The sequence below is a fragment of the Phascolarctos cinereus genome, unplaced genomic scaffold (assembly GCF_003287225.1).
Source record: "Phascolarctos cinereus isolate Bilbo 61053 unplaced genomic scaffold, phaCin_HiC Scaffold_726;HRSCAF=1367, whole genome shotgun sequence".
Lineage (NCBI taxonomy): Eukaryota > Metazoa > Chordata > Mammalia > Diprotodontia > Phascolarctidae > Phascolarctos > Phascolarctos cinereus.
This window is the reverse complement of record NW_027556098.1, coordinates 231,254,362-231,270,830: the sequence shown is the minus strand read 5'-3', so window position 1 is coordinate 231,270,830 and position 16,469 is coordinate 231,254,362. Positions and strand designations below refer to the sequence as shown.

The 16,469-nt window shown below is 39.2% G+C and overlaps 1 protein-coding gene across 2 annotated transcripts in view; it reads right to left on the bottom strand.

Moving 5' to 3' along the window:
- Nucleotides 1–16,469, bottom strand: part of LOC110220720 (CD302 antigen) — a 188,380-nt gene that overhangs the window by 147,246 nt on the left and 24,665 nt on the right. For both annotated transcript variants that reach the window (XM_021004867.2, XM_021004869.2), the window contains exons 4-7: nucleotides 11,753–11,917; nucleotides 6,165–6,275; nucleotides 4,012–4,152; nucleotides 1,701–1,892 (exon numbers count right to left, since the gene is read on the bottom strand). In XM_021004867.2, coding sequence (XP_020860526.1) covers nucleotides 1,701–1,892; nucleotides 4,012–4,152; nucleotides 6,165–6,275; nucleotides 11,753–11,917 — 609 coding nt within the window. The remainder of the gene's footprint in view (nucleotides 1–1,700; nucleotides 1,893–4,011; nucleotides 4,153–6,164; nucleotides 6,276–11,752; nucleotides 11,918–16,469) is intronic.

The window sequence follows — 16,469 nt, the reverse complement described above, 5'->3', positions numbered from 1 at the left end:
TGACTGCTCACTTTCTCTCATACCATGTATCTAATCAGTTACCAAATCTTACCATTTCTGCTTCAACAACTTCTCTCAATTCTGATCCCTTTTCTCTGTTCACATAACTACTACCTCAGTTCAGATCCTCATTACCTCTTGCTATTTTATTGCAACATCCTCAATAATTGGTCACCCTGCCTCAAGACTTTCTCTCCTCTGGTCCACATTGTTGCCAAAGTAATTTTCTTAACTACAAGGTCTTACTTTGTCACTACTCCTACTGAATCCATTCCAGTGGTTCTCCACTGCCTATAGGATAAAACATAAAGCCTTTTAAAAAAATGATCCCAATCTATCTTTCCATTCTCATTGAGCATTACATGACTGTGACTGTCCCACATACCTAGAGCTTTCCCTCCTGACCTTTGCCTCAAAGAATCCTTCTTTCACAGCTTAAGCATCACCTTCTACATGAAGCCATTCCCCTATTTCCCCAGCTGCTAGTGTCCTTTCTCTTATTTAACTAACTTCATTATATTTATTTGTATTTATCCTTTTCATATTTATTATATATATATATATATATATCTCTATATATCTATATCTATCTATCTATCTATCTATCTATCTATCTATCTATCTATCTATCTATACTTATGTATACACCTGTCTCCCCCATTCTAGGCTCCCTGAAAGTAGAGACTGTTTAATTCTTTGTATTATATCCCCAGCACCTAGCACAATACTTAGCACACAGTAGGCACTTAATAAATGCTTGTTGATTCTCACCTTTGCCTTCTTTAGTTCAAGGGACCAACAGAAGGGTTATGTAGCCTACCATCTTCCTCTATATTAAAATAGTCTATGTACCACAGAAACTACTTATTATTTAAAAATCTGATAGAATTTCCTTGTGAAGCCACCTGGTCCCCTCTCTCCCTCATTGAGAATGGGTTAGAGCAGGACTTCTTAAACTTTTTCCATTCATGACCCCTTTGTGACACTGTGTGGCCTGTACTGCATGCACAGTACAAAGTGCAAGTGCTTTGTGTTCAGAACCAATGCTGCAGTGAAGTTACACAATGCAACATGAGAAAGCCCTGCCAGAAACACCCTGGAGTCTTTACACATTTGATTTTTAATTAATTTTTGGTCATTTCAGGTTCAGAAACCTTTCATTGTTGCCAAATTAGGTTGCGACCCACAGTTTAAGAAGCGCTGGCAGACACAAGTGTTCTCCAGGCTTTGCTCTTCTGGTGACACCGATCACCTTCTTTGCTCTTGTGTCACTCCCACTTCCTCATTCTACTAGTCTGACCTTATATATTTTTGTAGGGGATAGGTAGTCTCCCAGTGACTAATCCTATAGGGGGCCTACCACCTCCATAGTAACTGCTGGGGCATAATGAGAAGGCTGACATTCTCTTTATGTCCTCTGAATTAAAACAAACAACCCAGTTTATTTCTCCTCACATACTCACGGTTTTTTTTTTGATAAATGTAAGAATTATAAAAGTATTAATATCATTAGGATATTATCATTATAATATCATTAGGATAGGATATATATGAGGACTTACATTATGAGGGACAGTGGAGAACATGAAAACCACAGGATAAAATTTGTCAGGTTTTCACAAAGATGACATTTTTGCTAACAGACCAAGAACCCTAGAATGCTTTAAAACATCTCATTTGAGAGCCTTTGAAAAACTTACCTCCTTTATGAAGCTTTCTGACAACTAATTCCACATCTGCTAAAGACTGCATGCTGATTAGGTTACTGTGGTTGGATATGCATTCTGCATTTGCCTCATCCCAGGAACCACTTTCATTTACCAGCAGATAGCAAAATCCATTGTTTGGCAGCCAGCCTGGATCACAGTGGGTCTCTAAATATGTCCAAACATCTGGGGAAAAGCAGTTATTTATATTCCATTGCAAACACATCCATTTTGAACAGATAACTTCATGCAAGCTCTCCCTTCTTAAAAACTAACTCTTCTAGAAAAGGGATGTATGATCTGAGGAGGTACGGAAATATGAACATTCTTTGTATGGAATAAAACAATAAGGTGTATCTAGTAGGGGCAGACCTAACCTAGCCACACTGGGCACAGATCTATGTGGGGAGGGGCAGAATTAACAGAAGGCACTGAAAAAAACATATCCCTTGGTCTCTTGCTGGTGGAGGAAGACTAGAGAATAAGTGAGTCTTGCTCTGGGCACAGGACTGGCTAGGTTCACCATTAGTATCTTCAGCTTGAAGAGTTTATACTAAGTCAGTGAAGCAAACACCACCATTTTATTACATAATTAGTTTAGCAACCAGCATAACAGTCACTGGTGACAAAAGGAGATTTAAAGTTGGACTAATCTATTTAGACAATACATTCAATTTACCCCATTTATCCGCCGGCCAAGAGACAGCTAAACAGGGTAGAGGATGGTATATGAAGTTCTCCTTATTTTCCTTCCTTCCCCTCAGGCTACAGGTCAGCAACCACCTTAGCTATTCCTCTCAACTTTACCTTCATGGGCACCACTTGAGCTAAATTCACGAAAAATAACTATTCTGAGGAAAGGGCAATAAAATCAGGAAATGTGTACTTGGAATGTCTGTGGTTGGAAACAGTGTTGTCTATCAGTAAGCCTTTGCTTCCCTTGTTGAGGCTTTCAGGATCTATTTGAGAGCCTTTAGCAGAACCTCAGTGACCTTAATTTGTCCCAACTTGAAATTGCCAACCAATATCCTACGCTAACATGTTAACAGTTTCCTCATTTATTGAGCCTACCATGTATAAAGGTACTGGGCTAGGCATTGAAGATATTTAAACAAAATGAAAACCAATTGCTGCCTTTAAAGGCTTCCTAATAGACTGGGAGTAGGGGTAGGGGGAGAATATTGCATAGATATTTAGATAAATGATATTTTGAGGAAGAAGAGAAAAGCAGCTCTGAACAAAGGGGATCAGAAAGGCTTTTCTTCACAGAAGGAACCACATGAGTTAAATAAAGCTAGGCATTTTAAGCATTCATGGTGTTAAGGAAGGAGTACCTCCATGACTGAGAATAGCAGGTACAAAATGTCAGAGGCAGTAGATGGAATGCCAACCTCAGGAAACAGTAAAAAAAAAAAAGTCAGTTTAGCAGGGATACATAGTGTGTGAAGGGATGTAAAGTGAGGAGAGTTGAGTATGACTCCAAAGCTGCCAATCTGAGTGATTGGAAGGATGGTGTGGCCCTCTAGAGACATAAGGAATTTTGGAGAATAAGCAAATTTGGGAGGAAGATGATGAGTTTGATTTGACTTGCTGAAATACAAGAAGGGGCTGAGGAAAAATGGCTCACTTTATAGCCACCCACTAGCTTACAATTTTATAGGGAACAACCTTATATTAGAATATATATTTTTGGCTTTGCTGTTTTTCTTCTTTTCCTAAAGTAGGATTTTTAAAATCTATTTTGTATCTATTATTTTGTACTCTGGATCATTTGCATTTTATCCTTGTGTAAACTGATGTAAAATTGTTCATTTTTGAGATGCTATGTTAGTCTAAACAAAATTGATCTGGGTAATATCATTGAAGGCTTAGTGACAGCTAAAGCATAGTGACAACTAATCTTGTCAGGTTGATAAAGAGTTTAATCCCATGAAAATAACCATTATATTATTAAGTCATATCTCTGGAAACTGGAGAACCACATGTGCATACATACTGTATTTGTTGTCTAAAAGCTTTGCTTCCCATTTGCAGAAACACTGAGATGTACACATTCTATTTGCCTCACCTTGTTCACTTCAATCTTAAAGGCAATTCAACAAGGCCACATTGTTAATATGAGCTATAAATGAATCCTTCCTAGAAAAGGAAATTTTAATAACTAGACCTTCTCTCCATTTGAAATGTCAGCACACCTGGATGAAGACAATATGAATGAAGGCCTCCTAAATTTATTGACTTTATTTTTCACAAAACTATGATTTTTAAGTCTTTTTGGTGAATGACCAAAAAAAGGAAGTATTACCTGATGACTTCGATGTTTCATTCAGTTGCTTCTTGCAGACATAGGGGAACTGAGCTTCACACGGAAAACTTTGCCACTGGCCTGAGTCAGCATTCATTATTACACAACTTGAGCCACCTACTGTAGATGAACTGGGAATTTCTTTAGAGTTTGGAGGAAGACCAAAAAAACGAAGTAGGGGTAGGGAAGAGAGGTTTCGTGTTCAGTCAGAAAAGGGAAAATGACAGGTATTTCTAAACGTCTGCTTTTACTTAAAAGAACAAGAACATTATTTAGTAAAACTTTAATTAATTGGAACCCAACTAACACCCCATGAAGAATCTTTGACCCTGGTTGAAGGAATGACGGAATTAAAAAAAAAAGTACGAGATCATTTCTAACCTCTAGGAGTGGGTAGAGAACACTAAGGAATATAAAAGCAGCTTTTAAAAAAAAGAAAGAATGAAACAGAGACAGAAAGAGAAAGACAGAAACAAAGAAAAAGAAAGGAAGAGAGAAACAGAAAGAAAAAGAAAGAGAAAGAAAGAAAATGAAAGAAACAGCCAGAAATGCTGGAGTAGGAGGAAGGCTTGGGGAAGAGATCATAAGAGAAGAGGTTGAAAAAGATTCATTTTGGGGGCAGCTAGGTGGCACAGGGGGTCGAGCACCGGCCCTGGAGTCAGGAGGACCCGAGTTCAAATCTGGCCTCAAACACATAACACTTACTAGCTGTGTGACCCTGGGCAAGTCACTTAACCCCCATTGCCCAACCAAAAAAGCCCCCAAAACCAAAAAACAAACAAAAAAGAGATTCATTTTCTTATCCTCTTCCTCTAATTCCAACCTTCATCATACAACCTCAAGGATATTATGTGGGAAGTATCAGGAAATCCCCCAAATGGGAAAGGATGGTGAAATGATGAGGAATTAAGAGACCCTTCCTTCCCACTTTTGTAATGATTTCACAAGGGTATTTACTCTGGATATTTGTACACGTAGAGCCAGAACCTGGCATAAAAATGTGACCTTTAAGGCTCCATAAGAATGTGACTTTTATGGGCTGGAAGTATCCCCTGAGCCTTGGTGGGAAAAGTGAAGGGGGTATAAAGATGGACAACAGGGGCAGTGTTAAATATTCTGTCTGTCACTCAGATCTTATTTTTTACATTTAAGGCTAGGATGTTCTAGAATCTGAACCACTTTACCTGGGCTCTCTCTTTTGTTCTGTTTTTCTGGGCTGCTACAATCTTTTGCTGGCTGTAGTTTACCTCTTGAGATGCCCTTCCACATCCCCTGTATCCATCCTATATGTACATTTTTTTACATGCTGTCTCACCTATTAAAATGTGAGAGTCTTGAGGGCAGGGGCCAAGTTATTGCCTTTCTTTGTATCTCCAGGGTTTTAGCACATGGTAAGCACTTAATTAATGCCTGCTGGCTGACAGACTGCCAAACTTTCCCAGAACATGCACCACTGATGCCAAAAGGATCATGAGAAGGCAGAATCCATTTCTCTGGGAGAACTGCGTATGAATGAACTGTAGGGATTTTATTAGAGCAAATACTATCCCTAAGTATTGGCATATACTTTTCATGAGATAAAAATTTGTCAGTCATCAATATGTTTTAATCCTAGTTGCTGGATAAGTATTCACCCCTATTTTCCAGAATGGATTTCTGAGTGTGGGAGTGATTTATCGGAGGCTGTCTATCAAGATTTATTGATAATGTCAAAAACCTCCTGGGGCTTTGTTGGAGAATCTGAGGAACAGCTTCAGTAACAAATGTCAGGTCTGAGGTGCAAATTTAAATTTGGGATCTTTTCTCAAAGGGCTCACCATTCCCACAAATATCCGGCCAGGTGTCTCATCCTGACAGCTCCCCAGTGGTTTCCTCAGACTGTGTTGCTCCTATCTAAAAGTAGTAGTTAATCCAACGGCCACCAAGAAATGTTCAGTAGCTCTATCAGTCCAAAAGAGTCTACTAATAGTATTACAACTGACATATCGTAGAAGGAAAAGTTCTTTCAAGATAGGTAATATGAGTACAATTCTAAAGAATTATGAGACTCATAAACACTTAGTCTGGGGTGGGGATGGAGAAGAGAGTCAAAACCTATTTTTACTAAGGCCTGTACCATTCCTAATGAAGAAAAAAGGGGAAAAAAAAGTTACCTGGATTCCAGTTGAGAAAATTTAATGGGGTATGATCAGACCATTCCCAACCTTTTGAAGAGTCTAGTTGATTTAAACCAATCCAGAACATTTTTGGAATGCCCTCTTTATCTGTAAAGATAAAAAAGACACCCATTGAGTTATGTGATTGAGACTGAAGTTATTAGCACCCACACAACAGTCTAAATAACTCTAGTTTAAGCTGGGATTCAATTTTGAATCTCCTAAAAATGGCACAGAATGAACAGTGCAACACAGTCTGTTCAGGTTACTAACACACTCCCTGAATACCTGGTGAGTTGATACAACTTGTATTTCTGAGCGCTCTTCTCCAGTGATATGCTTCTGATATGCTCCCCAAACTACTCCTAATAGAACTGAAAAGTAGGAGTCATGGCTCATCACAGGCAGCTAGGTGGCACAGTAGATAATGCCCCGGCCATAGAGTCAGGAAGACTCACCTTCCTGAATTAAAAGTCTGGTCTCAGACACTTACTGGCTGTGTAACACTGAGCAAGTCACTTAACCCTGTTTGCCTCAGGTTCCTCATTCTATAAAATGAGCTGGAGAAAGAAATGGCACACCACTGCGAAATCAGATCACAAAGAGTCAGATAAAACTGAAACAATTCAACAACCACTACCACAACAAAAATTGGTAGAGGGAGATGCCTCTGGGGAGCTTGAAATCCAGGTCTAGACTTTTTAAAAAGATGGGGTAGCATCAGATAGTTCTAAAGGAATCTTAGAGCTAGTGGAAATTTCTTGCCCCTTTTGGTAAGTAGAGGCAGCTAGATAGTGAAGTAGAAGAGTGCTAGGCCTAGAGTTGGGAAGATCTGAATTCAAATCCAGCCTCAGACATTTATTAGTTTTGTGACTCTGGGAAAGTCATTTAACTTTTGTTTACCTCAGTTTCCTCATCTGTAACATGGGGATAATAATAGCACCTACTTCTCAGCGCTTTACACAGTGCCTGGAATATAGTAGGCAATTAATAAATGCTTGTTGCCTTCTTCTCCTTCCCCGCCCTGCTCCATTCCTCTGTTTTGATGCCCTGGGTTCTAGTTTCTTAGTTATGTATCATTTGAGCCCTAGAAATCAAGGCTGTTAGCAGCATTTAGACTATATAAGAGGACAGAATGGGAAAGAATAGTTAAAGTCATGATTTTAGCAATCAGACTGAACATCTCTCCATGAGTCCATGTAGAGTTAAGAGAATCAAACGAAAAACAAAACAAAATTAAAAATGAGGTCGTAACAAAACAAGAACATTCTTGGCTTCTGTGGTAAAATACTGGCTAAGCCTATTGATAGCAGCAGCCAGATGGCAAGTCCAAGTCAAATATGTGTGTTACGGATAAGGTGGGCAGAGGTAAGAGGCTGGATATGGTAGGGCCTTCTATGCTGAATAAGAACCAGGAAGTATGCCCTTTGAGGCAATTCTACAGCTTTCCTTGGTAATAATAGATACCTAAAGACATAGGGAAGAGCCCTAAGACTTGTTACTAAAAAATGCCCCAGTTTACTGATATCTCAAGTTTTCTTCATGACTGGTCTCAAATGATTACTTTGCAACTCTTCAAACCAGCAGATTTAATTGACTCAGTCCCTTCCACTAGAACCTATTAAACATTATTCAGGAAATTCATAGAACTATGGTGATAAAAGAACATTTATGGATATTATTTTTTGCTTGTATAGGAAAGCACATTTCAGAAAACACATTTTTTCTTACAGAAATATTAATTATTCAAGTCTCAAATTAAATAGGAAAAAAGCCTGGGACTATGTGAAGGGTTAAGAGTAGGACATGAAGAGGCAGCTAAGTGGCACAGTAGATAAAGCACCAGCCCTGAAGTCAGGAGGACCTGAGTTCAAATCTGGCCTCAGACCAAACACTTGACACTTATTAGCTGTGTGACCTTGGGCAAGTCACTTAACCCCAATTGGCCTAAAAAAATATATATATAAAAAAAGAATAGGGCATGGAGACTACAGTTTTGAGCTTTAGAGCTATGAGACATGAAGGAACTAGGGATGACTCTCTGGGCCTCAGCTTTGTCATCTGCAAAATGGAGCTAGAATAGGTGTTTTCTAAAGTCCTTTCAAGAACTATGTGTTATGACGTTATTCTTCTTAATACATCAATGTATTGAGTGATTAAGTATTCACTGAATATCTAATATGCAGCATGGTACAAGTGCATATATACATATATGTGTGTGTACGTGTACATACATAGATATATACATATACATACATATGTATACATATATATATGTGAGAGAGCCTAATGATAGTGAATAAAAAGAAGAGAGAACCTAATGATAGTGAATAAAAAGAAGAGAGAAGAGGGCATTGTATAGAGCCTTGATATGTACAGTCAAGGGATTCACAAGATCCAGCAAAAGAAACCAAGGATTAATCACACAAATAGGAGGTGAACAAAAAGAGAAGTCACAAAAAACCAGGAAGGAAAGAGTATTTAGGAAGAGAAGGCAATCAGCAGTGTCAAATGCTGCAGGCCAAGACAGGTGAGGATTGAGAAAGAGCTATTATATTTGGTAATTAAGAGATCCCTGATAACTTGAGAAAGAGAGAATTATCACTTGAGTGATGAGGTCAGGTCAGAGTACAGAGGGCTTAAAAGGGAGTTAAAGGAGATAAAGGGAGAAATCACTGAGTGTATATGACATTTTCAAAGCATTTAGCTGGGGAAGGGGAAGGAAAGACACAGGAGTACTTGTGAGTTAGAGGTATGACTGATCTTGTGGAGGCTGAAGTAAAGAGGAGGAATAGATTGAAGAATCAGAAATTGGGGTATTTAAAGGAATAGCAACATATTTGTTGAAGTCCTTCAGTATGAGGGTAGGGGTTGGAATGGGATAGAAGGCTTTGAGCCTTCTTATTGAGGTAGGAGGGAGAATGTTCGCACATGTATATATATGTGTATATATGCAAATAAAAGCACTTTCAAAATGTAATGGTAGGCATTCACACATATATATTTATATGTGTGCGTGTGCATATGTATGTATAAAACCCCCTTCTCCATCCGTGGAACTTATCATCTTAGGGGGGAATGCAGAAAGAGAGAAAAAGAAAAGAACACAGGCTAGAATATAATGCTAACTGTACGTATGCCAGAGAAAATGTAGATGCAAAGAAGCCGAGTAGTCCTAACTCAAGTGGGCAGCGAGGTGGTACAGTGGATAGAGGTCCCAGCCTGGAGTCAGGAAGACTTGTTTTCATGAGTTCAAATCTGGCCTCAGATGCTTAAACAGAGCTGTGCAGTCCTGGGCAAATTACTTAACCCTGTTTGCCTCAATTTTCTCATCTGTAAAATGAGCTGGAAAAGGAAATGGCCAACCACTCCAGTATCTTTGCCAAGAAAATCCAAGTCAGACACAAATGAACAACAACAATCCTAATTCAAACCACCCTTCCTCTCCTCCATCTGCTCCCTCATTCCTATCCACTTCAATCTTTTTCTTGAGTTAGGGTACGGTGGGCGATGCACAGAATTGGGGACTTGCCCACAGTCACACAGCTGAATTTGGACTCAGGTCCTTCTGACTCCAGGCCTGGACCTCTATCCACTGCGCCACCTAGCTATACCCATCCACTTCTATCTTCCATCCCAGGCTAGTGACATTGACCTCTCAACAGTTAAACAGAATGGGCTTTTCTCCATCCACATCCTTCTTGATCACCCCATAGCATTCGACACTATTGACCACTTCACTACCCTGGGTTTTTGTAAGTCTGCTGCTCTCTTGGTTCACTTCTTACCTGATTGTTCCACCTCATTCTTCCTTTGCTGGATCTTGTGGATCAACAAAATGTGGGTATCTCCCAAGGCTCTCTGCACACTTTCACTATGTGATCTCATCAGCTCCCACAGGCTCAATTATCATCTCTACACAGCTGATTCCCAAATCTATTTATTAAGTCATGGTATCTCCCTTGACACTCTCTCTCTCTCTCTCTCTCTCTCTCTCTCTCTCTCTCTCTCTCTCTCTCTCTCTCTCTCTCTCTCTCTCTCTCTCTCTCTCTCCCTCTCTCTCTCTGTTGGGCATTTCCAACTGGATGTCTTATACTCAACATGCCTAAAACAGAACTCATTATCTTTTCTCCCCAACTTCCCTATTACTATCAATGGCACCACCATCCCAGCAGTTAGCCAGGTTCATATGGCTGGTGTCATCCTTGACATGTTACTCTCACTCATCCTACATGTTCAATTAGTTACCAAATCTTGGGATTTCTTTTTCTACAATATCCTATATATTTTTCTATATTTCTATATATATATTCTATGTTTCTATATATTTCTAAAATATCCTACTTCTTCTTCTACAATTTCCTATGTATCTTCTCCTATAGTAGCCACTGTAGTTCACCTCTCACCTAGACTACTACAACAGCCTCCTAAATGGTCTCCCTGCCTCAAGTTTCTCCCAACTTTAATCCATCCTCCTGTCTGCTGCTACATGAATTTAGCTAAAACACAGGTCTGACATTTTCACTTCCCTACTCAATAAACTCTAATGGCTTGCTAAGATCAAATACAAATTCCTCTGTGCTTCACTGAAGGCCCTTCCCAACCTGGCCTGTCTTTCCATTTTCTCACACATTATTTTCCCCTGTACACACTTCATGGACCAGCCACACTGGCCTAGTTGCTATTCTTCACATCTGACACTTCATCTCCCATCTCCAAGCCTATGTACTGGCTGTCCCTCATACCTGGAATACTCTCCTTCCTAATCTCTAAGACTCCTTTGCTTCCTTTAAGACTCAGTTCAATGCTATGACTTGCAGGAACAACTGCCCTGTATCTCCAGATGCTAGTGCCTTGCCCTCTAATATACCATACTGAACATACCACATTGGACTACTTTCCGTGTGCTCTGTATTTATCTTGTATAGACTTGTTATCCTCCTGAAAGGACAAAAAGACCTTAAGGGCAGGGACTGTTTTTTGCTTTTTCTTTGTCTATCCAATGATCAGCACAATACTTGGCAAATAGTAAGCACTAAAAAAATGCTTATTGATTGAATGATTCACTCACATTGTATGGCTTAAAGTCCTTAACTGTACCAATGTCAAACTCTTCCTCAAATACAAAACTTTCATTCATACTATATAAACATACTTAAGTCTTCCTTATTCCTTCTTACTATATTTAATTACATGTCTGTTTTCCTCCCCCTTTTTATCTTTAAGTGCTTTTCATTCCTTTTTTTCCAGAGACTTTAAATCTCATTTCTTCCACAAACCCTTTCAACTAGAATAGATGTTAATTCAGTATTTATATCCTTTTTTCCAATATGGAGTTCATCTGCCATTTTGCACATTGCATCACAAGCATATTTTCAATGCACAGAATAATTTAAAGTGAGCGAATATCTGTCTTAATATCCTGTTGTTTATAGGTATCAATATTATCAGAATATAAATTCTTAGAGTACACAGGTAGTGTGCTTAAAAATTTTTTTATACTGCATTCATCTGTTATTTCTTTACATTTAATTCAAATTTTATATACAAAATATTCTATCTACATGTCCTTGGAGTTAGCTTACCTTTTAGGTGAATTAATTCAGCTGCACTCGAGATGCTTACTAAGTCTGCTCCTTGATTCTGACATGAAATAAATGCTTCCTTCCATGTAAGAGCTGCCTGGGTATTAAGCTGGTAGCAACTTCCAAATTGCTCATTCTTTTCCCAATTATCTTCACAGCCATCCTCTATTAAAAAGACAACATTTAAAAGATTAGACATTTTTATATCCATCGTCTATCGTTGAACTTCAGTGTTTGCAGAATTTTCAGATGACAGAAATGCTATCCGTTATGCTTGATAACCTAAATATCACTATAAACAATTGTGATGTCTGCTGTCACTGAGATCGTGATATGGAAGAAACACCATTTGATTATTTTTCTCAGACATTCTAAGCCTGTAATTCCAATTTTAGTCGTTATTATTGTTCAATTGTTTCAGTCATGTCCAACTCTTTGTGACCCCATTTGGGGTTTTCTTGGCAAAGACACTGGAGTGGTTTGCCATTTCCTTCTTCAGTTCATTTTACAGATGAGGAAACTGGGGCAAATAGGGTTAAATGACTTGCCCAGGGTCACAAAGCTGCTTAAGTGTCTGAGGCCAGATCTGAACTCAGGAAGATGACCTTCCTGTCTCCAGGTTCAGCACTCTATCCACTGCAACAGCAACCACCAGGTAATAACTTGGGTTATGGAATACAGCTTCATGCATCCTCAAGTAGAAATGACTGAAAAGTGATGAATAATTTCATTAAGGTTTTCTACAAAAATAACCTTTAAAAATCAACATGGGATTAGTTAATTATAAGAGGAAGAGAAAATACTAAAATGTATCTGTGGAGGCAGCACCGTATAGGACTAGGAACTAGTTTCGTTTTTAGTTCCATTATGAGCTACCTGTATGACTTGGGGGGAAGTCAATTAATCTTTCTGAACTTCAATTTCCTCATCTATAAAAGGAGGGTCACAGGATGTACAGTTCAAGGTCTGGAATGGTTTAAGTGGTTTGTTCATGGTCACAAGTAAACAGGCAGAACTCAGATCTTTTTTATTTAAACATACCACATTGGGCTAAATTAGTTGATTATTAAGGCCCTTCTACACCTTGACAATTCTATTATCCCATATATAGTAAGCTTTGGGGGTGGGGCTGGGGAAGAACACAGGCACAGTGTGGTATTTTGCTGATGCCATCATTCTTGTTATAAATTGCTGCTTAGTTAAACCTTTGCTTTTAATATTTTTGCCAAGAAATGTTTTACTCTGCTTCAGCTATAGAATTCTCAAGGAGTGAAAATCAACCTGGAGTCTTGGCCTGTTCCTGGATCCCACAAGCCACTTGTAACTTTGATGTTATAAACTCTATATGTTTGATCTGTTCAAACATTTAGGGACCTACTGTGTATGGGGCAACTAGGTGGCACAGTGGATAGAGTACCAGGCCTGGAGTCAGGAAGACCTAAGTTCAAATCTGGCTTCAGACATTTATTAGCTGTGTGACCCTGGGCAAGTCACTTAACCCTGTTTGCTTCAGTGTCCTAACCTAAAAAATGAGCTTTAAAAGGAAATAGCAAACTACTCCAGGGTCTTTGCCAAGAAATTCCCAAATGGGCTTATGAAGAGTTGGACAAGACTGAAGCAACTGAACAACAAGAAAACTATGTACTAGGCACCATGCTTAGAGGAATAGTATAGTTTGGCTTAAAGTAGGCATAATGTGAATAAATCTGCAAAGATCAGTTGAAAGCAAATGGTGGATGGTGTTTTTATCTAGCTAACAACATTGAGTAGCCTGGGGTAGTGAAGGGTGTGTGCCTCTGCTACATAATATGTGACGGTAACCTCTTGGGGTCTTGGTTTCCTCAATTATAAGATAATAAGATTGCATTAAATGATCTCTTAAGGTCCCGTGCATCTCTACATCTATGTTCATGTAGGTAATGGAAGATTATTGAAAGTTTTAGATCAAGGCTACCTTATGAAAAAGACTACTCTGAAAAAAAAGTCTTAAAAAACCAAAACCAACCACATTCACAGAGCCCCAGTTTAATAATCCCTGGACTATATGGCCTGAGATTCCTTTCACTTTCGCTCTATGATCCTATGAGTTTCTCTAGCAAGTTTAAGAGTAGTAACAGAGAGAGCAGATGGTGGAAATCACTCAGGTCTAGGGTTTGGAAGGGAAGTCAGTGATCCTAGGGTGAGAGTGTGAATATCACTTACATAGCTGACTGGGATTCAGGTTAAGTGACGTCTGAACAAAACTGAGAGACTGGAAGGTCATGATGAAGGTAAAGAATAGGTTAAGAAATGAGGCAGTGGGCTTGAGAGCTCCTTTGGAGAGATCTGGAGAAATTTAGGGTTTGAGACTTTAGAGTTGAGGTGGTTCCAAATCCCAAGTATGGCCTGATTGGTGTCAGGCTGAAGGAGAGTTTAAGTGATTGGAATTAAAAGCATTAATAAACTTTGAGGACACAGTAGTTGGAAAGGTGTATCTCTCTCTCTCTCTCTCTCTCTCTCTTTCTCTATGTATATATATATATATATATGTATATATATGTATATATATATATATATATACACACACACACACATACATATATACATATACACACACACATACATATGTATATATACATATATATGTATATATATATATATATATATATATATATATACATATATATATATGAAAATGATGGAATTTGAAATGATAGAGACTAAAAGAGAGCTAGGATCTAGGTGCTGAAGTCATGGATGAAGGCATGAGCAGTTTGGTACAATAAAAGGATGACTGAATCTGGCAAAAGACCTAGTTTCAAACCCAGGTTCTGCTGATGAGTACCTGTATGAATTTAGTTTTAAGTAATTTATATGTCTCTAGGGCCTCGGTTTATGAAATAAAGAGATTGGACTAGTTGGACTCTAGGCTTCCCATTCAATTCTACAGATATGATTGTATGGTGTAGGCACCTGGGTTGTGTAGTGGATAAAGTGCTGGGCCTACAGTCGGAAAGACCTGAGCTCAAATCCAGCCTCAGACACTAACCTCAGCCTCAGACCCTAGGCAAGTTACTAACCATCTTTGCCTCAGTCTGCTCATCTGTCAAATGAGCTGGAGGAATGGCAAACCACTCTAGTATCTTTGCCAAGAAAACCCGAAATGGGTTCACAAAGAGTCGGACATGACTGAAAAATGTCTCCACAAAAAAAGATTACATGGCTGCTAGGTGATACTGCTAGGCCTGGCGGTGGAAGAACTGAGTTCAAATACAGCCAGTCTGTCTCAGACACTTACTAGCTGTGTGACTATGGGGAAGTCATTTAACCTCCTCCTACCTTAGACTGCTCAATGGTAAAATGGGAATAACAATAAATAGCATCTACATCCCAGGGAAGTAAGGATCAAATGAGATATTTATAAAGTGCTTTGCCCCATGTCTAGTACATAGGAGGTGCTTCATAATGCTTATTCCCTCCTCCCCTTCTTTATATGACTTGGGGCTGGACGGTATTGTCATAGTCTTTTCTAAGACCAGGAGATGTTTATGTATGTAGTTGGTGAAACTGACCTAGTGGTCAGTAAACAGTTAAGTGGAAAACAGCAGCAGAAACAAGGAGCATGGTGATGCTTTCTCTCTGTGAGTTAAGGGAATAGGAAAAGTGACCCCTCCCCCCCACTAGCATTGAAAGGAAATGGTGTTATCAGCAGTAAGACCACTTCTGATCCTAGCTTTGCTAATTAGAACTAGGACATCTCAACACTTCTCATCACTAAAAGATCCTAATTTCTTAAAACCCAGAGCCTTAAAAGTTCCTTTCCTTGGGCCCTCCTCCTAATCCTTCCCATTTTCCTCTATCTCCAGTCTCTATCTTCCCAAGCAGCTGAGAAGAAGGAAGGAAGGAAGGAAGGGAAGGAGGGAGGGAGAGAGGAAGGAAACAAGTATTTATTAAGTGCCAGGCACTGGGGAGGGTGCTTTACAAATATCCCATTTGATCCTCTGGGAACAACCCTAGGAGGTAGGTGCTATTACTATCTCCATTTTACAGTTGAGATAGAGGTTAAGTGACTTGTCCAGGGTCACACAGCTATTAAGTATCTGATGACTCCAGATCCAGGATTCCATCCACTGTGCTACTTTCGATTCTCTTAGAGAGCCATCTCACTTGGGCCACAGAGGGCAGAGAGGTCCAGTGGAGAAAATTTAGATGTTCTACCACTTCACCAGCTGCAACAACAGAGATGATCTATCACCTCATACTATTTAAAGCACATTTTGTCACATGGAAATTTCTTGGTGTTTCATAGTACTTCTGGATACTGTATTCCAAAAGAAAAATGAGATTTCTTCATCAAACACTGTCATTGAATGACGTGAATTTTTACATAAATTATGCAACATGAAGCAGTATCAAACTCTTGTTGTGTGTATGGGGAGGATGGTGAGAAGTCACCATTTGTCTGGTTCTGGCCTGCTCTGGAAAGTCTCGGCTCATGTGGTGACACATGAGGCAGGGCAGACTGGGACATGTTCATACAGAGAAATTCCGTGTAGCAGACTTGTTATGTCCCGAGTATCATTTGGTAAACATCATTACTGTTTCTGATCTCTTCTCAAGTGTTCGCATACTTTGTAGACATTGATGTGTATGAAATCTCAGAATTCCTTAGTCAATCATCAGAAATGTTTGTTCTCAGCACAGTGAGCTGATTTTCAAATCTCAGAGATGAAACATT